This window comes from Amia ocellicauda, chromosome 1 (assembly GCF_036373705.1).
Source record: "Amia ocellicauda isolate fAmiCal2 chromosome 1, fAmiCal2.hap1, whole genome shotgun sequence".
In the NCBI taxonomy this organism is placed as follows: Eukaryota; Metazoa; Chordata; class Actinopteri; order Amiiformes; family Amiidae; genus Amia; species Amia ocellicauda.
The window spans coordinates 49,887,746-49,914,940 of NC_089850.1; the positions used below are offsets into that span (position 1 = coordinate 49,887,746).

At 41.4% G+C, this 27,195-nt stretch overlaps 1 protein-coding gene across 1 annotated transcript in view; it reads right to left on the minus strand.

Moving 5' to 3' along the window:
- The window catches only part of opcml (opioid binding protein/cell adhesion molecule-like), a 558,777-nt gene extending 549,223 nt beyond the window's left edge, over positions 1-9,554 (minus strand). Inside the window, exon 1 of the mRNA XM_066707915.1 lies at positions 9,229-9,554. Coding sequence (XP_066564012.1) covers positions 9,229-9,289 — 61 coding nt within the window. The 5' untranslated portion in view covers positions 9,290-9,554. The remainder of the gene's footprint in view (positions 1-9,228) is intronic.
- Between the last annotated feature and the right edge of the window lie 17,641 nt (positions 9,555-27,195).

Genomic DNA, 27,195 nt, shown 5'->3' on the forward strand with positions numbered 1-27,195 from the left:
CTTGTGAGTTATCGGAAGAGCTTTTTTTGTAGCCGTTTCTTTGAAGAGGTCAATATTATTCTTCCTCTGTGGCTTTTTTTAATGTGACTTTTAATGTTACTAATTAATATGGATAGCAGGAGCCATTGAAGAGTTCGGTATGTGTTTATGCTGTGTGAACAGAAACTCCTGCTGCCTCTCAAGCCCCATTGAGTTAGAGACACAGGCAGTGCTGTCTTTACATTATTTCATTACTGAGCTGTAGGCATTATTACCAAAGTGTTACTGGTACCAACAGAGGGAAAAAAATAAACTTACACAATGAGTTAACCTTCATCTGCACATAAATAAAATACCCAAAAATGTACATTGAAGATGACGCATGCCACACTATATAAGAAACTGATCAAAAATGTACAATGATTTACAATGATGGAGCAGTAACAGCATTGTGGAAAAAATACATTGTGCCTTAGATATCCACCAAATCCGCTGTGGGCTGTACTACATGGTTTCCAAATCCAGTTTCTTTTTGTATACATTTTAAACAGGTACTAACTTCAAGTGCAAACACTTTATGTTTTATTTATATCACCTATTGTGTAAATAAACTGGTGTGAAAGACATTTTCAGTTCTACCCCTGTTGTTTCTAATATCTGAGCTGTTCTCTGTGCGTAGGTGGCCTGGCGGCCGCATTTCCCCATCAGAGTGCAGTCCTATCAGTGCTTTAACGCGGGTCTGGAGCAGATCTTCTCGGGCAAATAGACGCTGCTCAACCCTGTAAAGAAAGAAACGGGTCTCCTGCTGAGTTTGCAGGTCTTTCGCTGCACCAACTCCTCCCGTTTCAAAAGACCTCAAACATTCAAAGGTTAGACCTCGGCCTTAAAAACATTAAGATTACACTTATCAAAAGGCCCACTGGTGTGAAACAGAGCCTGGGTTCAGGCAGGGATCAAGCATAGAGACGTGAACCAGCAGGTTTTAGGTCTAAAACAAGGATGGAACGCTTCTTGACGAGCGCTTCCAGGGGAGAATGACCCGTTTAACTGCTGAGAATCCACAGTAATCATGAATGAAGGGTTTTGGGGATCAAGGTTCTCACTCAAACCACTTTCTGGGCTACAAATATTTTTAAACAGAAAGTTAGATAGTGGTTTGTTTGTTTCTGTACCATTGATTCAGACTCATATGGTACAGCCGAGAGATTCTTGTTGTTATATCTAATAGCAGTGGTGGTGGATGTGGAAGTAGTCATCTGAGTTTTTATTTTTAATAGCATTCTTACTGGTGAAGTCTGTATTGTGTAAGGGAATAATGCCAGCTGAAACATCATTTCTGCAGAGATCCTCAAGTGCTTAGTATCCACATTCCACTTCTCTCCCCACTTATAATTTCTTTCCTCTGTTCTCATGCTCTGCTGTTTTAGCTTTATTTTTTTTTGTCAGTTTATATGGACTTTGCAGAAGAGAGGTTTTAAAGAGCCGCATCGTTTCAATAAACTAAGCACTTGTATTTGCTCTGAAGAAGACCTCCTCAGCTCGTCTGGAGGCAACTCAGAGACCAGAGAGCCTGGATTTCAAAGATGACTGGCAGGGTTTTTCGAACCACTGTCACTCTGTTTTCATATCACTGATCACTGTACATTTATTGAGAGTGACTGAGGTACCAAGCCTGAAACAAACAGCAAATATACCGTGATGGGCAGATGTTTATTTTCCATTCAAAATCCAGTGAGGTAATGAAGGTAAAGGATTGATTGATAGAAAGTGGCTGCCGGGGGGGTGGGGGATTATTAAACCTCTTAGCTATTTGTGGTCAAAACATCAAAACTTATACATGTTTTATATGATGTAAAAGCAAAAGAAGGATCTCTACCTTCACTGTGGATTAGTATGTTTTAACGCTGATAATTCTATGTTAATTTTAGCCTCGGCTCAGAACAGAGGGTCTTGTGTTCAGATATCGCAAACCTCTTTACAGTCGAAGCTCTGCAAAGTGGCAGCGGCACTCATTTGAATGCCGTGAAGCAGAGCTCTTGCTAAGGTACTCCCTTCTGGATGTTTCCTTACCGTTTGCAGATCCCCCACCATGCTAGCGATCTAGAAAAATACAGTTTTATATGTGCAAATATATGTTGTAGTAATTTGTTTAAATTATTTTAACACTTGCGCTTAAGGTCTTATTTTACCTCGGTGATTCAGTTAAAATGTCACAGTGCGTTCATTGACAGCACAGTCACGTACTGTTGGCATGCCCACGTACTCAGTACCTAGTTTTTAATTTATTGAAGCATCTCTTAACATTATCAATAATTAGACATTATCGCCAACTGCTCTCCGGTTGTTTTAAATAGATGTTTTTAAAAAGGGCTGGTTCATTCCCTGTGACATGGCATCATTGACATTAAGAGGAACTTTACACACAGACAAGGGGGAAGATTGTGATGCACATTCCTGTCCCACTCTCGGTGCTGCTCAGTTTTTGTGTCTGTCTTTGTACCCAGTTTGCATTCTTATGTCACAGCTTTTAGTTCATGAAAGACAATAGGATATATTTAAAGTAGCTCACTAAATCCTCAAAGCATAACAGAATGGAAATAAATGCCACTAATCCCCCCCACATTTCAAACAGTTTACTAATGTACTGTGGCTAATATGAGCAGTACACTGAAAAATGGAAATTAAATACGTGCATATTTCAACATATTGTAATGCTATTTTTATTTATTTATGTATGTATTTATGTATAGCTATACACCTTGCCATAAACTGTATCTGAAATAATGCTTTAGACGTGAGCAGGTCATACTCCTGTAAGATAATATGAGTTACAATTAGTTACAAATGTCAAAATTACTGCCAGGCTCAGACAAAGTGCAGTGTTTTTTTTAAATGTGGATCCATCTCATGCTCAATTTTCCTGAAGTGAAATTCATACAGAGAATCACTAGTACCCCAATAATAGCACCCAGCCACACTTCTCTCAGTGTTTGGGGAAAAAAAACAAAAAACACTTCACTTAAAGTGGATGCATTAAAGTGATACTGCAAATCACAGCATTATCAAGAGTGGATATTGTTTGGTAGTTCTTTTTTTTATTATTTGTTTGTTTTTTTCAACATTTATGATGGGTAACAGTATCCTTAATGCAAAGGTCAATACATTGTTGTTTTTAACTTTCCTTTGTCCTGAAGCCCCCAGGTCAGACCTAGTGGGTATTTAATTCAAAGGCTGCAGAGTTAAAAGAACTAGTGCATTATCCCATTGTGTATCCTGCCAATACCGCAGCTATCTGAAAGCATTGCCTACTCATTACTGTGTCTCTGTTATGTGTTAAAGTGGATTCAAACAGGGCTTTTTGCATTACCACCAATAACACAACAAACAATCTGAACTGACATTAGACTAATCTCATTGCAGGCTAAATGTTTAAAAGTCTTTATGCCTTTCTTTCTTTCTTTCTTTTGACAAGAATGCTTTTGTATGGTGCTTTAATATGCAAAATATCCCACCTGCCCAAAATAATACAGTGCAATATTCAATTGTCTTAGAGCTCTCCATTTCTACATCTGTCAGCTCTGTTTGACATCTTGTAGCTCAAAAATAGCAATTACTCACTGTGGACAGGATTCAGTCAATCAATAGTAATTATTTCCTCACCCGCTTAATTTGCATATAATAAGCACTTCGTTAATAGCTAGTGACCCGTTTCGTTAGGCAAGTGTATGCTCTTGAGGTTTGTTTGTAGATTTAGAGGCTTCTTTATAAAAATGCCTTGTTGTGCTCTAAGGATTACTGTTTCTGTGAAGGATGCTATTGTGTTTTATATCCTGTGTCTTAAGAATGCTGAGGAGCAGCTGGAGAAAAAGGAGGGGAATCTTTAAAGGTTCATAACACTCAGATATATTTTGGCTAAGCATGTTTTACTTATTTATTATTTATATATTTCGGTTTTTTTCTTGAATTAGTGTTTTCAGAGCAGTGACTCTCTCTCTCTCTCTCTATATATATATATATATATATTTTTTTTTTTATTTTTTTTTTATTTTATTTTTTTTCTTGCCATCTGATTTTGCAGGGTGGAGAACAGGATTAGAGCACCCTCTTCTGGGGGGATAGTGAGGTGACCCTGTGACTCATAGCGGGCTGTTGCTTCGGTTCAGGATGATGTGCACTGTATCTCTGCACCTAAACCTCACAGCTGGGCTATGAAAACCAAGTTTGAAATTAGGCAGATAAACACAGGGTTTCAGAGAGATGTCCGTGAAGCTTTTGTGGATGTTCTCACATGCATGGCAGGCCTCTTAGATTGAATCAGTGTTTTACTGAGGTTCTACAAATATATCTTAGGTGAGATATTAAAGACATTCAAGTTTACAGAGAACTTTCAAAGCCGTTTTGAAAGTAATTCAAGGCAGAGAGGCACAAAGAAACAAAGGTACAGACTGTGAATCACCCTGCATAGAGGCATCTGCTAGACAAATAAATAATCATAATAATAGTCCAAAATAATAAATGTATTAATGACCAAATGTTATATTTGGAATTTAGAAAAAGTTCAAGCATGTTTTGCCTTGAAGAAAAAAAGTATATCATGTTCATGTTTTTATAATTATTAGTTTTTTTGTATTATTTTGTATGTATCTTTTAGGGCGCAATCCTCAGCTGGCTTTCAAAACCTGATGGCATGTTTCCCCCTGGGACTGAAAGGAATCCAGGAGAGCATTGCTCAGCGCTCCCTGCAGGCCGGGGAACCTGCTGCGCTCACTGAGTCGACTTCCTGCTGAGAATTCAGCTAATTTCTTTGTATGGCTTCAGCCAGAATCAAACCTGTGCGAGGATTAGATTTTAATTACCACAGTAGTATCCCTATACAAACGAGAAAAAAGTGCTGAAGATTACGGAATCTATCTTTAACTTTTTTGAGTTTCCCAAATATCTCCATTACCTCCATGTTTGTTTATGTTTGTTTGAGGTTTGGGGCTGACTTTTTCATAATTCCTCTATAATTAAAATTTAATCCAAGCCCAAACACTCTATGGAGTCTCTACCGTTATATTCTTCTGCAGCGATTTGTGTGTGTGTGTGTGTGTGTGTGTGTGTGTGTGTGTGTGTGTGTGAATATTTATTAACTATAGAAACATTGTGCTAGGCATAGTCCAGATCCAAACTAAAGATTATTGGGTGAAACACTATATATGCTTTCATTATTTATCCAAAACATCTAAGATACACAGGCTACTGTCTTAAACTGCATCTTCCCCACAGATGTAGTCAGTTTCTCAGGATTACAGACTGCTGTCGACAGAAATAGTCCTCAGTTGTGTAGAAGAACATCAGTCTGTGAAAACCGAAGGAGGGCAATGTTAAAAGTGAGAGAAGCTGTCAGTTAAGTGGTATATTGGCAAAACCAGTCCTGAATTGCCAAGGTCAACCTTTTTTCTCCACGCAGTTTAAGGCACAGCTGACCCTCAGACTTAATATTATAGTTATTTATATTACTGTGCAATAAGTGTTATACAGATTAGTAATAGTGATGGTATAGAGTATGAATAAAGCCTTATAGATATGTATTAGCGAATAACAAATAAATATATCAACTAAACACCTTGCCACCTTGCTGACCCACTTGCTCCTATTAAAGTGTTGGGTTCTCCCTCTGTGAGGTTAACCCCTTAAACCCCCAAATGCAAAACCTAATTTATCAGAAAAGATACACTTTACAAATATCAGAATGAAATAAGAATTTCTCCTCTTATACACTCGCCCTGCATTCTGTGATATTTACAAGGTTATAGATTCTGCGTTGTAAGCGACTGCAACATGGCCACAGCCTCTTCGATCAAACAAGTCCCGACGACTTACATTGTTCCTATACCAAGATATTCGAACTTGCATATGAGATGACAGCGTCTGAAAAAAAGAACACGGAGTTACAGAAGCTGTACTGTAAAGAGTTAATAAACACTCCTTGTTTGCATACAGTTGTTAGGTACTGCACAGGTGTCCCTGTGTGTGAGAGAGTGTGTGCTATCAGCCAGATCCAGTGGGTGAACCCGTCGCTGCCTTCCTAACAATAATGCACACCGTCAGATGCAAGCTTAGAGTTTATCAGTAATTGGACGGAATGGGAGCAGCAAACTCATCATTAGATAAGAACAGAACACAGAATTCATAATGGGTGAATATGTAGCTGGAAAGAAAGGTGAACTGCGCTGAGGGAAAATGGTTGTTTGAAGTTCAAGGTTAAGTTTCACAAAGATACGGTTTCTGTTTTTTTTAAAGTGAGAAAGCTTCTGCATTTCCCAGACTGACAGTAGACATGACTGGATTGTACCTACTTGTGAGAGCTGAACAAATGTACAGATAAACAATGACTCATACCTCTCTGATTTCAACCTGTATTTTGTGATTCGGATTACTGTCAACCCCTGAAAACTACATTCCCAACTGTTTGAGCAATTTGTTACCGGCTTACAAAGAAGATCTAAGTGACTCAGTCAGCATCTACAGTGGATCGAGTAATCTGGCAGAGATGAGGAGGAAATGCATGCTCATCCACACTGTATCTCTGAATACCTGCTGAGGTCATGAAGGCATCAGCTCAGCAGGTGCATCTATGTCTGGGGACATCCTTAGGTGTCCATTAACTTGAATGAACTTGTAAAGTAGACTTCCTCACCACTGTCAATATCTGCAGAATTTCTCTGCCTTCTGTAGGTCGACCCTCGAAAATCATTGCTCACATATTTCTTTTTCATATGGTGGGAGGAATATAGCCAATGAAAAACCCTGTTCTTTTGATTCAGAGATGTCCAAGTGTTGACATCAGAGGGTGGAGTAAGAGCTATTGGGAAACTAATTGACAAATGGCTGGCTCGCAAATTAGGAAGACTACACTGCCACCATATGACCTTGAAAAGATAACATACAGTAGCAGGAGAGTCACCAGCTGAATCCCGAGACATTTGAAATGAATACCAGTCAAGTCCATAGGTCTCCAGGACCAGGGCTTGGCACCAATGGCCTAGCAACCATAAACACTTCCTCCAATTTCCAAAGCTGAGGCAACTTTTATTGCTGCTGTTATTGTGTTGTTTCAAAAATAGTCATGACTATAGTTAATAACATATCACCTAGAATATTGTGATCCGAAATCCATACATAGGTTATGCTTTAGGATTACCAATCAGGATTTTTCCATTTTAAATATACACATGTATGTTTTTTTTTTTTTTTTTCTAAGCAGCACGTTTGCATGCATGGAAAAGCACTGACGAACAGATTTAAAGCAAATGCTGTAAAATGGGTTCACAACAGCTAATTTAATTATAGTTACATGGTGCTGTAACACATGGCTACTTCTATATTCTATTAGAAACACTTTCTTCCACCTAAGCAGCTGTTCAGTCAGGGGGCAAAAACAATCTCAAATGAGCCTTTATTATAATAATAATAATAATTATTAACATTATTATGAATGTTCTCATTATTATATCTGTAGCGTGTGGTCCCTTTCTTTGAGTGGCACCTGAAGGAGGTGTGAAGGAATGAGGCTGAATGCGGGGGGTGTGGCGTGGGCTCCGTTGCGTCAGAAGACATCAAGAGCTGCCACCGCTGTAATCAGGGCACATACAATCCTCTATACAATACCCACGCCCACAGGACACAGCGCTCCATGCCATTGATATGCCAGGCGTTTTCTATTGTATGGTAACATCTACTTTTATATATATTCTTTTTTTCATTTTTATTGGGGATCAAGTGCAGCAATAATACTTGAATGTTATAATACAAGGAGGATTACCAAATATATACACTGTACAGAGTAATGCTACATATATCAATTGACATACTGTAGAAGATATTGGTGTCAACAAAATGTTACAAAATATACACACTTTTCCTCAAGATAATATAGCTGTGAGTACACTTCTAACAATAATTGACACAGCTTGTTGGCTTTGGAATAATATTTTAACCTATCTTAGCTGGCTTGCTTTGTTGTTTTGTTTGGGTTTGTTTGTGTTTTCTTCCAAAATACATTTTGCTTTAAGCACAATATAAGCTCTCAACATGACCTGTATTTCCAGTCTAACACTACTGATATGATATTAATTATGTGCAATTTTGTGAATTTCAAACAGATATGAAGAAAAAAGCTTTTATAACCAAATATTTCAATGTATAGGTTCTCATGGATGGCACTCCTCAAAAATTCAATAAGTTTGAGCTTGTCAGCTCTCCATATCCACACCTGAAAGTGTAATCGATCAGGAAAAATATCTGTTTAAAAAGAAAGTGTCCCATTCACCCTGGATTGAATGATGAGTCTCTGGGCCATGTGATTCTCAGGCAAAAGCTGGAGAGTCAATATTCATTACAGTGACTTCATACATCTGCATGGCATGCCCCCCGGCAACAGATTTCTTCTTCTTAATATAAATAAATAAACAAACAAGCAAATCTTCCTTATCATGTTATTTCCCTTGCAATTGCCTGCCAGACTCCTATTTGACACGCTGATCTCTAACACAATGAGTCTAATTACCTGGTATGGACAGTATGCCCCCCTTAGCCCGCTGATTTTGGTAGCCGACAGTGTCAGCCCTGTGCATGCTGAATATCACAACCCAAACTTTAAACTCGGCAGGAGACGCACACATGTGTAGATTTTTTGATTTTCCCTTGTCTGACACCCTGCATTTGCCATAATATTTTCAAAAGCCAAGCAACCCATGCTGCTGAGCTGAAGTTTTTGACCAATGCTCCTGAGGGAAACGCACTGAGAGGGTTCACCTTCAGATGCCAGTCATAGCCACGGGTTCACCTCTGTCACCCCTCAGCAGCCTCACTGGCGTTCACCCAGATTGCGCCAACGTGTGCACCGAGTGTCTAACTCAGCACTGTGTATAATTATCTGTCTCACACTCTGTCTATATTCTCTCTCCCCCTCTCCATCTCTCTATCATTCTATCTCCGTCTTCTTTTCATCTCTCTCTCTCCATCTATCTGTCTATTGGCATTGAGATCATTTCAGTACAGGGGAGAGGGAACAGTGTAAAACTGGGACTATTTGCAATAGGAGCAGTACAGTATTTGCCATTAGGATATACAGCATTGCCTCTCCAGCCCTCTTGCAAACCAAACTCAAAGCATTTGTGTCCATCAGTTTGTAAACAGCGCTTTTTTTTTTTTTTTTTTTTACATAAATATCAAAATAATAATTAAAAGAGGCAATTACATTACCTGGAAACAGGAGTAGAGCAAACAGGCAGCAAAGGATGAGGAAGCAGACAGAATTGTACATTCTTGAAAATGTTCAGTTGTGCTGTTTCTTCCCTTCTTATTCCTCTTCTTTTCTCCTCCTGATATGTTGTGTATATATATTTTGTTTTCTTTCTCTTTCTTTCTCTTTTTTTTCAGGAGGGGTGGGGGGATAAGAATGCCTGGCTTCGTTTTGTTGTTGATTTTCCTGCTCCTTCCCCTGGTGTTATTCTGTGTGTAAAGGTGATTTAAATCCAATGCAAGTTGAGGCAGAAGAGAGACTGAGTTCTCATTGATTATTCTCACACTGACACTGGAACGGCAATCTGGAGGAGGGAGACTGGCCCTCCTTTGCCAGGCCCTGATTGGCTGAGGGCTCTGACTGTCAGCTGGAAACAGACGCTCTGCTGTTTAGAGCAGCTCGCACTTTCTGTGCCACTCTGGCAAGGCTCTATGAGATTATGCTGGTTGAAGGAAAACAATTGTAATAAAAGGCAAACAGCATAAGTGGTGATTCATTTTCTGTACTGCCACACCAGATTAAGGACGGGAAAAAAGGTGGAAGAGAGGGGAGGGGGAGACAGAGCAAATACCTATTTTTTTAACTTTCATTTTCTTGTATGTACTGTATTATTCAAACACAACATCCCACAGATTGGGTGTTTTCTCTAAATTGGACATGCTTATTCACTGCCAGTTGGAGAAACTAGCAATCTATGTAATGTACTCTCGGTCCCTGATGTTTGTGTGCGTGTCAACATGGGAGCAAATCCATCCACCGAAAATAAGACATTGTGATAATTTTTTCCTTCAGGAAATTCTAGTGCCGGGTCCATGTCAGCATGGATTACCAGTCATTAAATGCACAGAAGCATTGAAATCAAACCTCACTTATTATGATGTGAATAATTAAGAAAATAAATGTATTTGTACACCTATGTTCACAGATTTGTATTTTCTGTGCCCGGGCATTGATTGCTTTCAAAATCCTGAAGTGCTCTGTTCATGCGTGTGGTCGCTCACAACTGCTGCCTGTGGTGTCACCGAGTGCCATGTGTCGTCTCCGTGCACATCGACTCATTTCCACCTCAGTGCGTGGGGCTCTGTTGGAGGACTCTGTAGATCAGGGATTGTCAGCTTCAGGCCTTCGATGACTGCAGTGCCTTGTGGGTGTAATTTTGGGGGTTTGGTGGGTCAGATCATCTGTGGTTTCCAGGCATCCGTCAGTTGCTAATTAATAGGAACATCTAGAACCAGCAAGTATCAGTGCCTTGTGGACTGGAGTTGTCCAACCCTGCGTGTGTATCCTTTTACCTGTAACCATACGGCCAGTGTTCCTAGCATGGGTGAGACTTCTATAGGTGATCAAAACATAAGAGCTGCACACCAGTTAGATGCAACAGCACGTAAAACATGTGTGTATCTGGTACCATTTTCCTTTTTCAACTTCTGTTGGCCTCCTTGTTTTAAACAGACGGTTCTGCCTTAATAATGATGATACAGAAAGTGCCTTGATACATTTGCAGGCAATCTCTGTTCTCTTGGTACTAAGAATACAAAAATAAAATAAAAAGTAAATGCTATATTGTGAAACAAATCGTCTGGCTGGGTTGTTTCATTGTTCAGGTTTCTTTTATTTGTCATTGTTGTTTGTGTTTTGCTCATCAGAGACAGAGGAACTATTTTATGTTGTGGTGTGTGAGTTAGAAAATAAGTACCATAGGAATTTAATGGGCTCATCATGGTCCTTATCTTACATTGAAAGGCACAATGAGAGCTGAGAAAACAACATGGGTCTGTCTGTTCCCTAAAGAAAGTAGGTCACAATGGTAATTTTGCAGTGTTTGGAATACCTTATTATAGCAGATCCTGATGCAAAGTTTCATCAAACTTGGGAAATGCTTCTGAGAATACAACCTTCATTATCCAAACAATCTCCTTCCAAAGTAGGTCACTTATCCAACTTCTGATACTCAGAAGACCCCTTCCAAATTAATGCACACACTAGGTTACATCAATACTTTATGAGCATTGCTCTGGGGATCGGGGTTATTTAATGTTCCGAGCAGCTGTGGTATTGCAAACTGCCACCCTTGAAACGCTCCTTAATTCTGTTAGTTTACGGACTCATTTCCATCTGATTAAAATTACAGACAATTACAAAGGAGACGCAATGTACAGTAATACATTAGCACTCAGTGAAAAGACACACAAATGTGCGCACACACACGCTCACTATGACTCATACACACACACACACACACACACACACACACACACACACACACGTATTCACACCTTCGATAAAATGTCAGTTAAATCTAACATGGAGGTGTACATTCCAGTTTTTAGACATCAGTAAACAGAGATGTGAAGAAGCAGCAGCTGTCAGCAGCGTACCTGTCACAAAATATAGATACATCACACTTTTATAAACTGCCAGAGGTTTCTACAAACTACCAGGTGACCAGACAGAATCACGATGGATTTCTTTTTGTTGAAACAGGCAGAGCTGAATGTGCATTTTCTCCACTAACTGACCCACCTGCCCGTAGCAAGTGCTCAGTGACAGGTTTCCATTAGGTAGAAGGAAAAATCCTCTTAGAATCAAACTGAGGATTTGATCTGTGCCATAGTCCATGACTTACTGCCTTCTTCATCCCACAGAGTTAAGATCACAGAATCCCCAATTAAGGTGGCATGGAACCTTTTTATATAAAGCCTCATAAAACAGTATAAAACGAACAAGCAAGTAAATCAATAAAACGGGAGAAATTGAACACTGTTTCCTGACCCTTGTGAAGAGGCAGTGAGGGTGAGACATGGTCAGCCTTCCTGAGTATTGGACCTGCTCTCCTCACCTGACAAAGGCAACCTCACCACCAGCCTGTCAGGAGACCCCCTTCCTTAATCAATATTCCTCCCAAACGGAAACCATTGCTGCTCTTCCAGCTGCCACTCATCACTCAGCCTCATCTAGCCCAGTGAAAGCATCTTAATGTCCCTACAGAGGAGCAATCTTTGTCAGAGCTGACTGTGCTGCCAATTGCGTTGAGCTACCTTGTAAATTAAAGGTAAATGACAGGTTAGAGATAATTTGGGCAGGCAGAAATAATGCTCATCCAAGACACTGTTGGCCAGTGAAGGTTGATCAATTTGACTTCTGACTCCACCAGAGACGTCTTGACCTCATATAATCGTACACGGCAGGCTTTTCTGTTACTGGAAGATGAGCACTAGAAGCGCCTCATTGAAGCCTATTGTGTTCAACTCTGGATAGCCTGGACTGCCACAGAGCAAATGCCGTAATTCCCATAGATAATTAGGTTGGAACGAGGGGGCTGTGACAAATTTCATCATAAACCCCCTACTGGCACTCCTCATACAACAAACAGGCCATCCTCATTTTCAAAATAGTTAATTTTCATGAAATCCCATCAAATAATCACAAAACCCTTAGACATCAATAAGCTAAATTTCCCCAGGCCCAGAGGTCATTGTGTACAAGATGCCTCTTAAAGGTGTGAAGGTATGAATGCAGAATCAATTTAAAACGAGGATCATTAAGACATGGATTCAGCAATCAGGTCTGTATCATGTCTTATTAGATTCTCAGCAAAAGAAAATAAGCAATCAAGCAAAAAAAAAAAAAAAGGAATGCACAAAGTCAATTATTAAAAGAATTTGGATAATGCAATTGGGTTTAATACAACACTCCTACATTTGTTCTGATAGACTGAGTGCTCATTATGAAAGAGGGAAGGCTTATAACACATGGAGAGCACCATCAAATTGTAATATTAATTAGGAAATATACACATATAATGAAACTCAATTTGAACATCCATAAAATAATGCTCTTGGTGGAAAAATATATAATAATAATAATAAATATATATATATATACATATATGTATACACACACACACACGCATACATACATATATATTTTCCAATGGACAGGCTTTCATCTTCTAACATCCTAATTCACCAGGATGAGGTCAGTATTGTGGATGCGAAATGGATATAGTTTGTATATCGGTGAACAATCAGCAGAGAATGGTGATGTCATTGTAGGAAACTGAGGCTAAGCACATACATGAGCTTCCACACCCTTGCCCCTCAATCCCTCTATTTTGCTGTTCTTCTTGAAGTTCATCTAAACTTTTGCGGATAATGCAGAACAGTGTTACTTTCCTGTCAAGAATGACAAGAGAGTCATCCTCTCAGTAACTTCACCTCCGACACACAGATCTCAATCCCTGAGCTCCCCCTGCACTGGTACTCGGCACGCTGCATTTGAAAGTGAAACGTCCTTATCAACAGGGCACAGTGTCCTTCCACAGAGCTCTTTGCACTTTTATTAAAGTAAATGGGAAGTATTCAAAGTGCTTCTCTCTGTGACATCATACACCGAGTGTTAAACCTGCTATTGTTTTTACTCCTGTGACTGATTAACGTTTGATGAAGCATTTTAGAAAGACGTTCATACAGGAAGAAGAAACATGGGGGCATTAGCACCCTAACTGAGACTCGCTCTTCCAATTAAAATCTCACCATTTAAAGACTTCTCCCAGGTAGAGGAACTCTCAGATCTTTAAACAACCCAATCCTTTCAGAAGGTACTCTTTTGGGATAAGGAGCTGTCACATCCCCACAGTTCTTTGTGAAGATGATAATACACTGAAAATATTACCATGCAGTCCCACTAGGGGAATTGTTTGTAGTGCAGATGAGAACTTTTAGTTTTATTACATTTGTTATTATTATTAATATTAATATTTCCCCACTCCTTTTCGTATTTTATTCTGTTTTAGTTATTTTTTCTCTTCTCTCTTTTTCTTGGTAGAAGTCTGGGTCTCATTGCAATGCAGTATGCAATATAAATGTAAATTGTAGCTTAAATGCCTTTCCTTCTTCTCTGTAGTTCAATTTCAGCCTGTCACATTTAGCTTTTATGTTTTTTTTCTTTTTTACTAGCAATACGTTTGCACCATTTATTTGCGTAACTATAGTGTTATATTTAATATAATACAAATATTATTCACTTTAGAAAAAAAGTTGATTAGGTGAAAGGAAAGAAGGAAAGAAAGAAACTGTTCCATACACAGACAGGCTTTGAATGTTTCCCCAGCTGATGTCTGTATTATTTTCCTTCATTTTTGTCCTACCATAGCAGAGTAGTGGGGGAAACTGCTCCATTTGCAATGCATCACTGCAGCAACTGGTTGAGCAGTCTGAAGGGCTAATCTACCACACTTAATATGTGTCTAACCAATATAGTGAAAGGTTAAGTCAAAGCGAAATGCGTGCCATTAATATTTGAAAACACCGTGGCACAATGCGTGAATGTGTGTTTGGGTGGGGGGTGTCGGGGGTCCAGTGGGGAGTAATTACGATGTTCAAGTCAACACGGGTAAATGAGCAACTCAGAGAGGCAAGAGGAGAAATACAGTACAGGGCTGTGGTAGATGTGTACAATCCAGATCATGAGGAAGGTGTCATCAACTGTAACGCTACCAGCAGCGACAGGATTCATGGGATCCTTCAACACGGGGCTGGATACAATCCCCTACACAATCCCCTACTCTAGTAACTCAGTGGGGCAGGAATACTTTATAGCTTTTCCAGTGTTCCTTTAAATATGTTTTTCTGAAGGAATTCCAAATTCAGTACCGCACAAACTTTTCTTGTCATCTTTTTTCTGTTTGTTGTTGCTGCAGATAGTGTTGAACGTTGTCAGTCAGCACGCTGTCAAAGCGGAGCGATGCAAGTCTGTAGCACAAGGTGCGCTGTGTAATTCTAAGTGTCAGGACTGTCTGTCATGTTTAAAAAGACAAACCCAATATAACATGATGTTCTGGGGTTTAAATAAATTCATGTTTTCAAACCGGAATGAATGCAGGAGATGCTGGAGCCTAGTCTTTACTAGAGGTAGCAGTGGTTTAACTGAATAGGACATAAAAAAGGATAGATGGTTGACACAATGCTAACATTTGACTAGCAAAACACAAATTGAAAACAATCAGAAATGAGTGCATAATTTGGGAGGGAAGCATAAGTGTTGTGTAGCCTTTAATTTTGCCTTTTCTCCCTCCCACACAGAAATAATAGGATTTTTATTGTACACAAAACTTTCCAATTTCCAAAAGCAGTAACTGCCTTAAAAGGGGTGCACATTGTGTTCGACATAGAAGGACCAGAACCTAAATGGATGCTAAGATGCAATAAACACTGTGCAGATTAACATGTAAAGCAATGTAAAGAAAATGTAAAGCATCTTTCTCAAGGTGGCCACATGCCTAAAAACTGGCATTAATGTGAGCCAAAAAACTTGTAGACTTTGCATTCTTTGTATTGTTGAAGAAGGATTCTCTGTTTCCTGTCATCAGTGGGATGAATCACATTATTGTTGTTCTTTTCAGAAGAAAGGGACAGCCCACAGCGATGGCTTTGGGGATAAGAGGATGATGTCATAGGAAACATTTTTCAAGGACAACTAATTTGAAGTGAGCCTCCCTGAAAGGCTCAGCCAGTGAACGCTTGGAATGCGATAGCATGCTGATCTTTGACCTTTGATCAAAGCAGTTAATTGGGCAAGAAAATAGACACACACACGCCACTGTGTGAGTCGAGTCTGAACCTGAGTTAACAATTTTTTTTTTTTATAATACAGAGAATGAACAGTGGAGCTTTTATGTAAAATGTCCCTCACAGGAATGTATTGTATATGGCTGTCTTGTGGCTTGCCACGACTCCTAGGTTTAAGGACTCCTAAGACTCTATAATGTGGGCAAGGAGAATGCAGAATGACCTCAGGTTTATGATAAATAAATATGATTTTCCAAGCCCAGTATGAAATGGGCCATGATAAAAATAAAAATTCAAATAAAAGCAGGTATTGCTGTACTGGTTTCAGGCTAAATGTTCTTGGCTTTGGCCTTCTCTGAGACGGCATGTATGAAATCCGCTGTGTAGAGTCATGAATACAATGATTAAACTGCAGGTAATGTTTCTGTGGTTGCGACAGACTTTCATAAGGTTTTTGCAGGACAATAGAAAATGATCAAAAGCCATTGAAGAAGAAGAAGTAGCAAAGATCTTCAGAAAACATGTCAATACTATTTAAACACAGTGAACAAACACAGTTTAAAATCTTGATACTATTTAAACACATTTTTAAATCCATCGCAATAAAATTGTTGTATTTTACTGTTTTTCAAGCAGTAACTTTGATAGCCACCAGTGTTCATCCTATGTTTGATTATGGAGGTGTGTGTACGATGTGTACCAGCTGCTGACAACTCTGCTTGGCGTTTTAAAACCTATATAAATCAATACATAAATACATACATGCATAAATGTGTTTGGACAACAACATGACCAGAGAAGTAATCTCAGCGCCCTGTCTCAGTGACCAGGAAGACCTGACAGAAGCTTCTGCAGCACTTGTCAGCTCTGCTGTGTGACTGCTTAATGGGCAATGCTGCACAGCTGCTTATCTGCTGTGCTTGTCAGCTCCAACAAGAAGCCATAGAAGAGGTCAGTGGATTGTGAATCCTTTTGCCCAACTCGAACGTCCTGTTGTCCAGTAAAGCTCACAGTGCAGCTCCAGTCAGGCAGGGTCCTTTCAATGGAGGTGCAGCACATTCTCGCCACTGTTATTAGTGTGTGTGTGTGTATGTGTGTCTCTATTTATCGTATTAGTTATTATTGAAAGCTAATCCGATTCTGTTCCATCCGCGCACCAGGGCTCCGGTTGCGCTTTTGGTTTCAGTTTCGTTTAAATAGAGCACTTTTAAAAATAAAAAGTTTATATAGTGCCTTATATATTCCGACTGCTTGCTGTGTTGGTTTTTTGTGCACAGGGCTTTTTCCTCCACAGCAGGAGCGCTAGCAGCAGCATTAAAATCTGAGACCTGGCTGCCTGGCGTGTCGTAAGGGATCTCGCCACTGGCCGCACAGGCAGAGCAAGCAGAGCAACACCACGCTGCCGGAGTCTGAGGGGAGTCTATCTGCCCTTTCCCCAGATGAGGGCAGTAGACAGGCCACCTGGGAGGAGGACTGCCTGCCTCTAGGTCCACACATGCACTCAGAGCTTGAGGCGGAGCTCATGGAGGAGGAGCTTGTCTCACCCACCCCTCCTCCTCCGTTGAGTGAGGACATCCCTCCAGCTCCTGTGGGACAGGACCGGGAGTTCTCGGTGGTGATTCAGAGGGACGTGGAGTGTCTACAGCTCCCCTGGCCCTTTGATCCTGCCCCGCCACGCTCCAGGTTCGAGAAAGGCCCACACGGGCCCTCCTGCTGCTTCGTGACCTCCTCGATGAACTGAGGGCCACCTGGGGCCATACGGCAACAGCCCCCGCCCCAGGCAGGAGAGGGGAGGCTTATGCCAGGACCCAGGATGCGGCGGAAGCGGGCCTCGTGGACTTCCTGAGGGTTAACTCCACCCTCGCCGTGCTCGTCTCCCTCCCTCCGCTATCTGCGAAGCCACGTGACCTGGCGTGCCCCAGCAGGCAGTGTCACATCACAGAGACGCTGCTCCGAAGGGCGTATGAGGCAGGAGCCCAAGTGGCCCGCCTCAGAAACACAGAGAGCCTGGTAGAGCCTTGGAGCACAATGACGCATCACCAACCCCGCCCCTATCACCCTATCTAGATAGCGGTGGTGGCTGACCAGCTGGTGATGGTGATGCATCATGGGGCAAGGGCAACTGGGTGATCCCTGGAAGCCATTGTGGCGGCATGCTGCCAGCCCTGTCTGTCCCAGGCACGACGGGTTTCTGAGGTGGACAGGACCCGCCTCATGGACACCCCCATTTCTCAGGCTTCACGTTCGGCCCCTGTGTGGAGGAGATGCTTTCACACACCCTCCGAGAGAGAGCAGTCCCTGCAGCTGGCCCGGGTTTACCCAGTTTCACCTCAGGATCAGCAGCGGAGGCAGCCTGCAGCAGTTCACCAACAGGGAGGCCCCCCCGATTGCGGATCCCAGCCCACAGCCTAGGCAACAGCCCTGCCCACCTGCCGATTTCTGCCAGCATCTCACTGTTAGGCAGGCGCCCCCCAGGCTCACTGCCCTGGCCCCCGACAGCCCAAGGCAGCTCGTGATAGGAGGAGGCCTGGCCCAACCCCACCTCCCCCACCACCTTACACCCCCCAGCAACTCTCAAATTGGCATCTCTGCACCCAGGCCTCTTGGGTGCTCCACGTTATATCAGTTGGCTACTCCCTACAGTTTCATACACGTCCACCCCTCTTCCGAGGCGTGGTGTGGATGCGAATGAGGGACCCGTGGTGTTGTGCTTCAAGATGCTCAATCTGTGCACCATGTCCCAGCCCATCAAGCCCAGCGACTGGTTCACCACGGTGGATCTGAAAGATGCGTACTTTCACATCCCCATCGCTCAGGTGCACAGGAAGTGTCCCGGCAGTCAAGACCCAATTAAGTGAGTGATGGCGAGCCCCCTGGGTCTCATTTTCTGGCTGCGCAGTTTCTGAAGGGAGCTTGACCGCTGCGGCCTCCTTGCACCCCTTCACTGCCCACATGGCGTCTTGATGTAGTGCTGGACGCACTTTCCCCAAGCCCCATTTGAGCCACTGAACTCAGCTGAGCTGAAGCTAGTGTCACTTAAGATTTCATTTTGCTGGCACTCACCTCTATACGCCCTGTCCGTACACCCATCATGTGTCCGTTTTGCGGGAGATGGCTCCAGGGTCACGCTACGGCCTAACAATGTGTTCCCAGGGTCTGTCATGTGGCCTTCTGGTACATTGCCTTACGAGGCCGCCCTGTATATAGTTTGTTCATTGTTGCATTGTGTTGCGGTGGTGCAGGCGTCTGGCCTGTACCCTGCTATATATATATATATATATAACATGTGTAAATGGCAGGCCTGTGGCTCCGCTGTAGCCTGTGTAGAATTGAGCTCACTGCTGCTGTTCCCAGCTGATGGAGCTCGAGTTGTTTGCTGCCTTGCTGTGTATATAGTTCCTTGGTCAGCAGGTCTGTGGCCATAGAGCAAGAGACCACTGCTGCTGTCCTCAGTGGTAAGCACTTGAGTGGGCTCTCGTGTTCCGCTGTGTACATAGTTAATTTGTCAGCACAGTAGAGCTAATGCTGCCCTGTGTTAGCTGGTCTAATCAGCAGGCGTCAACTGCTCCTGTGTTCCGTGGGTGGCGCATGAGTTGGTTCCTGCGCCCCGTAGTGTATATAGTTCGTTTTTACAACATTTTAAGTTGCCAGCACAGTGGAGCTCCCCACTCTGTACTGTTCGGTTGTGTAGGATACTCCTGTGCTGCGCGGAGGCAGAATGAATGTTCCTGCTGCCAACAATATATATTGTTGTTTTCAGCTCTGCAACTTTGTGACTAGCCTGCCGTGTATTATGTTGTGTTTTAGTGGTTCTGTGGCCGCGCTCCTATTGGATCAGGGGTCCACTGCCATGATAATGCTCGGAGGCTGCACAAGTTGCTTGATTGCCCGTGCCAAATATTGTGCAAGTAGATACACGGCCTCGCTCCTAGTTGCACTAGTAGAGCAGCCGGCTTTGCTATTGTAAGCAGAGGGCGCAAGAGTTAACCTCTGTAGCCCCGCTTTGTATATGCTGATTCTAGACAATTCCCGGTAAGAGCATAACTGTGGTTTTCACTCCTGGGTGGCTCAGATGCGGCCCTAAGAGGCCCCTGAGATTACTGTCCAAGGGTTGCAAGGTTGTGAAGGAGTCCTGCTCCCAGCAAAAGAGGATGGACCTGCACAGACAACACGTTTTATGAAACAGGAAGTGGGAAGGGACCTGTTCTGAGTGACATGCACAGGGGCCAATGGCAGCTTTGATAGAGTGACATTTTTCAATCTGGTTCCTATGGAACTGTGCAGAAACACTCCCCCTTGAGCAGTGCTTCCTTCTTCAGTTAACCGGGGTTGCATTCGCAACCTATCATTTTCTCATTAATTAAATTAGGCACCCAGGCAACACTGAACCTGAGTCCAGGTACATTCTGTTGCGGCATTTTAATTTAAATCCATACAATCTGCAAATCAGTGAGCTGTATTGGACACGGTTGTTGCGATCGTGGGGGGTTAATGTAATAAGTTACACAGCTGAAGAGAGAAGTTCTGTCTCAAACCTGATGCTCCTTCCAATGATGGGAACATGCGTGCTGTCAAGGTGTAGCTTCCTAACAATAAATGTCAGATTCACACCTCATTTACCTTACCATTTGCTTTCTAATGGTATCACAACATGCACTTGGCAAATTATTTCATGTGTTTTAAAATGAGAAAAATTTGTGTTGCCTTTGATTGTAAGAAGTTGATATTAGCCAAGGGTATCCAACCATTAGAAAGCCATGGGTTAATCAGGTAATTTAGCTTTTTCTTTTTCACTCCATAAGTTATAAGACCAGCATAATATATGTGTCAATTGAAAAACTAGGAGAGACCTTGAACACAGAGGTGGAGAGAATGTGAATGTGTTTGTAAGTGGATGAAGTTGGTCAGTGTATAAAGAGGACAGATTTTGATTTGCAATGTCCCTGGAGACAAACGAAGGTCCCAGTTTGACTAAGTATGCTTTTCTTCCTCAGGAAAGTATATTTTCAAAAGGGAATTTAATGAACCTCTCAATTGAGGTAGAACAGCACTTTAATCCAGTGAAGCGAGGGATAGAATCATGTCCCGGGAGGCCAGGAAAATATTTCCTTTACAGTACCCTAAGATTGAATGTCATAAGCAATGGATTTGAATTGATCGGGGATTGTTTTAAAAACAAATACAAATGATTGAACGAATTTAACAACTCAGGACTAAACAACAAAGACGCAAGGTTTTGATTTGCAATTAAGTGTTTCAAATGTAATGTCTAAGAAATAATATTACACAACAAAACAAAATAAAATCTCCCACCATTTTTATGATAAGAGCTCAGGCAGTGTAGAAATGAACAATGCTCACAGTCATTTTAATGGACAGAATGGGTTTTCTTTTCTTCTCAGTCACAACATCAGCGTCCTGAGCTCTTTGCATCGTATCCTCCCCCAGACATCTGACTTAGAGACCTGAATGAATGTGACCTTGCCTGTAAACAACTTCAACAGACTAAGGGCTACCACAAGACTGCAACGAAAACAAGATCAATAGCTATTATGTAGTGCATGTGGAAAGGCATATATTTACTTATTACAAAAAATGCTGACATTGGTTGAAAGTACAGGTTCTATGCATTAAAAAAAATACCCATTTTAAACCCCTTAAGGATTTTGCTTAGTCGGTGGTACTGAACTAGCATATAAAGCAAATATAGAAAAATTGTTACATTTAATGAAAGGTATGTAAAGTTCAGATGCCTCAGTTCTCAAAATAGCTTACTTTTATTGAGGCTTTCAGATCTGTGCTCCATTTTCTCCCTGAGTCTCTGTGAAAGTCAAGACTCTGTGCCCTTCTATCAGGCTGTTTTTACTCATAACAGGTTTATTTTGGCTTTCACAAACTGTCGTGCTAATGTTTCTAAATAGAAAAAAAAATAGGAACTCTAATGGTGGGAAAAAAAACTTGTTTTGCACTTAAATATATGAAGGTACATACATGGGAAATGAATAAATGCATAATAACCAACTTATGAACACCAACCTGTTCATAAACAAATCCTTTATGCATGAAGCAAAATTACCTAAAATAAATTTAATTGAGTCATCAGTAGAAAGTACAACTGTTATTTCCAGTGTATTGGCACTGTTAATACTCGGTTATTGTATTTCATGTTACAAAGGATAATACATTGAATGTGTGTATCTTAATGTAAAGGATGCTATATTTCATTAACAGTGCGATTAAAGGACTTTCGAGAGAATAGTCATTAAAGATCATCAGACTCTTGACATCATTGTTAGAAGCACTATTATTGCAAACTAGTGGGAGAATGATTGATGGTGTGCTTCATCCGGACCTGCCCTTGGTAATACGTTTATTGTAATAACTTAATTCAATCAGATTTTTTTGTTTTTGTTGTTGTTTTTCACTATATTAGTTTTGTGGTAAAGACTCACTGGCTAGCCATTTACCCAACTGATTATTTATTATTACTTTTTTTTTTCTTTCTTTCTGTTGCTATGTTGAACCAAACATTTTAGCCCTGTTAATGGGTTATGTAGAGGGAGGAGAATTTCCCAACGTGGGTCATCAAATTATCTCAAAGATGTGACTCTTCTCACATTCACATTCTCCCAAAATAATTAAAAATATATTTCCTCTAAGACAATCTGGTTTCCAATCTTTCCTCACATTCTCTGTGGAAACACACACACACACACACACACACACACATATATATATATATATATATATATATATATATATATATATACAGTGAGGGAAAAAAGTATTTGATCCCCTGCTGATTTTGTACCCTAGACACACAGCCAAGGCAACAAAGGAGTGGCTCAAGAAGAAGCACATTAAGGTCCTGGAGTGGCCTAGCCAGTCGACAGACCTTGATCCCATAGAAAATCTGTGGAGGGAGCTGAAGGTTCGAGTTGCCAAACGTCAGCCTCGAAACCTTAATGACTTGGAGAGGATCTGCAAAGAGGAGTGGGACAAAATCCCTCCTGAGATGTGTGCAAACCTGCTGGCCAACTACAAGACACGTCTGACCTCTGTGATTGCCAACAAGGGTTTTGCCACCAAATACTAAGTCGAAGGGGTCAAATACTTATTTCCCTCATTAACATGCAAATCAATTTATAACTTTTTTGAAATGCATTTTTATGGATTATTTTGTTGTTATTCTGTCTCTCACTGTTAAAATACACCTACCATTAAAATTATAGACTGATCATTTATTTGTCAGTGGGCAAACATACAAAATCAGCAGGGGATCAAATACTTTTTTCCCCCACTGTATGTATGTATGTACACTCACCTAAAGGATTATTAGGAACACCTGTTCAATTTCTCATTAATGCAATTATCTAACCAACCAATCACATGGCACTTGCTTCAATGCATTTAGGGGTGTGGTCCTGGTCAAGACAATCTCCTGAACTCCAAACTGAATGTCTGAATGGGAAAGAAAGGTGATTTAAGCAATTTTGAGCGTGGCATGGTTGTTGGTGCCAGACGGGCCGGTCTGAGTATTTCACAATCTGCTCAGTTACTGGGATTTTCACGCACAACCATTTCTAGGGTTTACAAAGAATAATGTGAAAAGGGAAAAACATCCAGTATGCGGCAGTCCTGTGGACGAAAATGCCTTGTTGATGCTAGAGGTCAGAGGAGAATGGGCCGACTGATTTAAGCTGATAGAAGAGCAACTTTGACTGAAATAACCATTCGTTACAACCGAGGTATACAGCAAAGCATTTGTGAAGCCACAACACGTACAACCTTGAGACGGATGGGCTACAACAGCAGAACACCCCACCGGGTACCACTCATCTCCACTACAAATAGGAAAAAGAGGCTACAATTTGCACAAGCTCACCAAAATTGGACAGTTGAAGACTGGAAAAATGTTGCCTGGTCTGATGAGTCTCGATTTCTGTTGAGACATTCAGATGGTAGAGTCCGAATTTGGCGTAAACAGAATGAGAACATGGATCCATCATGCCTTGTTACCACTGTGCAGGCTGGTGGTGGTGGTGTAATGGTGTGGGGGATGTTTTCTTGGCACACTTTAGGCCCCTTAGTGCCAATTGGGCATCGTTTAAATGCCACGGCCTACCTGAGCATTGTTTCTGACCATGTCCATCCCTTTATGACCACCATGTACCCATCCTCTGATGGCTACTTCCAGCAGGATAATGCACCATGTCACAAAGGTCCAATCATTTCAAATTGGTTTCTTGAACATGACAATGAGTTCACTGTACTAAACTGGCCCCCACAGTCACCAGATCTCAACCCAATAGAGCATCTTTGGGATGTGGTGGAACGGGAGCTTCGTGCCCTGGATGTGCATCCCACAAATCTCCATCAACTGCAAGATGCTATCCTATCAATATGGGCCAACATTTCTAAAGAATGCTTTCAGCACCTTGTTGAATCAATGCCACGTAGAATTAAGGCAGTTCTGAAGGCGAAAGGGGGTCAAACACAGTATTAGTATGGTGTTCCTAATAATCCTTTAGGTGAGTGTATATATATATATATATATATATATATATATATATATATATATAAAAAAAAATTTAAACAAGTTGAGGTTATTAACAGACAGGAGTTTGCTGAAGCTTGTAGTGGATCAATAAAGATTTAATATGCTGAAGGAATAGATAGATGGAAAGATGGGAAATCAGATGAAGTTTCTACATCGATGAAACAAGTTTGTTGCTTCTTCCCCCAACTTTTTCTGTAACGCAACTAAATTGTGAAGACACAGACCTAACAGCATATATATTTTTTCAAACAAAGGTGTAACTCAGAACCAGGGTGCATTACACTAATATACCCAAATACCCTTTTTGTTACAGCCAATTTGTATTTTTCACATGAATGTAAAATGGTTGTTTCTGATTTGCTTCATTGCTGACTTATTGTTTTTGTTTGCAATGGCAAACGTTTTCTTTGCTCTATAAGACTTTCATGTGCCCTTCAGTATCAAGAGAGCTCTTTCTAAAAAAAGGAGCAGAAATTGATTTTCGAGCAGCAAACAAAATTGGGCTTCAATGGACAGGGATGGTGTAGGACTGAAGCCACCTACAGAGAACCAAGTGCAAGCAAAGAGAGAGGCTCTCTATTGGCAGCACTGCTACAAAAATCAGCACTTGGACAACAAGGGGAGGATCTGATTGCGATAGGGACTCTCTTAGATGGCACCATAGCTGTGACAAGACAAACAGCAACTAATTAACTAACTTTTGCAGCTGCAGATCCTTCCCTTATGATTAAACAAATGAAAGCAAAACACTCGATGAAGCCTGATTTATTGTATGCAACACACAGATCTTTGCCGGTTAATGTTATCCCAGCAACTAACGAAACTTAAATATGCAGTCCATGATAATAATTATGATTAGCATTATGTAAATGATGGCAGTTGCTGAATGAAATAATGACTTGGGTTATTGCCAGCAGTGTGGGGATGAATTACCTTGGGATTATGTTCATCAGAGGATTTATAGTTGAAATGAGAATGCACTGCGAGTTCGCTGCAGCACCGGGGAAGTCTTTGGTGAGCACTATTGTTTTTCTCTGTCTTGAGCTTGGGATTAAAAAAGAATGCAAACAGCAGGACAGCATTTTCTATTGCAAATGCCACCGGTGATGTTGATTAAAACGAGCACTGAGCATGAGATGAATATGTGTGCGATGTACCTGATATCTGTGCAAATCGGCACATTGGGTGTGCATCTCATAGTCACGCAATGAAGCCTTCTCTGGAAATGTTCCTGGGTGATGTGTTTTGAAGCTGTGGAGAAATTAAAACTTAAGAAAAATATATATATATATAACATATCTGGTAATTTGCAATGTGCTATGTGATCAATCTTAGACTGCAAACATTATTCTGTCTTCACTCTGATACACCACCGTGATCCATCCAAATCTGCCATTCTGTAACTCAACTAACTGAAATCAGAATACAGTTGAATTTGGATCTTTTCAGTTCATGCAATGTATATTTTTTCACAGCAGAACAGGAATCTCTTCTGAATGAGCACTGTTTTCTGCTTAATACACATACACATATATACTAGACAATTGTCAGCTTCAAAGGAGCCTGTTCCCTGTCTCCTGAGCAGCCCCATCAAGCATGCTTGCTCACCGCCATCCGGTTCTCACATCCTCACTCCACCCTACATCAGTTCACCACCAGAGGTCATCCTCACCTGAATACTAAACCCTGTCTCTCACATTCCCCTCACATGCACCATGATCAATCAACCAATGAACATTCCTCAAAATCCATGTGCACTTGTTCCATCCTCCTCCTCTTCCCATTGGTCCAGCACTCACAACCCATGTTACCTGCCTCCCTTCTCCCCAGTATATATCCCCCTCTGTTTCTCAGGCACTGTGAGAAGTCTGTTGGTCTGTTGGTCTGTTGGTCTGTTGGTCTGTTGGTCTGTTGGTCTGTTGGTCTGTTGGTCTGTTGGTCTGTTGGTCTGTTGGTCTGTTGGTCTGTTGGTCTGTTGGTCTGTTGGTCTGTTGGTCTGTTGGTCTGTTGGTCTGTTGGTCTGTTGGTCTGTTGGTCTGTTGGTCTGTTGGTCTGTTGGTCTGTTGGTCTGTTGGTCTGTTGGTCTGTTGGTCTGTTGGTCTGTTGGTCTGTTGGTCTGTTGGTCTGTTGGTCTGTTGGTCTGTTGGTCTGTTGGTCTGTTGGTCTGTTGGTCTGTTGGTCTGTTGGTCTGTTGGTCTGTTGGTCTGTTGGTCTGTTGGTCTGTTGGTCTGTTGGTCTGTTGGTCTGTTGGTCTGTTGGTCTGTTGGTCTGTTGGTCTGTTGGTCTGTTGGTCTGTTGGTCTGTTGGTCTGTTGGTCTGTTGGTCTGTTGGTCTGTTGGTCTGTTGGTCTGTTGGTCTGTTGGTCTGTTGGTCTGTTGGTCTGTTGGTCTGTTGGTCTGTTGGTCTGTTGGTCTGTTGGTCTGTTTTTTTTAAACTTTTGAATTCCCCATTTTTGGATTGTTTTGCCTTTTTCTCATCTACTTAGTTAGCCTGCAATTGGATCCATCGTCCCTGTCCTTGAGGTTGTTACAGTGGTCAGGAAAGAAAAAAGAAACTGACCTATGTTGGTAAAATACTAGCAAGTCTTATCTTTGCACATTCTGTGTACTGCAAGAAGCAGCAGTGTAACTTTATTTACACGCCTCTGCATGTTATTAATTAGAGTGCCAGCAGATTGCCTCCCTCTTGCCCCTTTGTGACATGCACTCTGTCTGTTGTTGTGTGATTTATTTGTTATAAGATATTGCAGCTTATCAAGTGGAGTGGTTGGATCTGGGGAAAAAAAGAAGAAAGTCCTT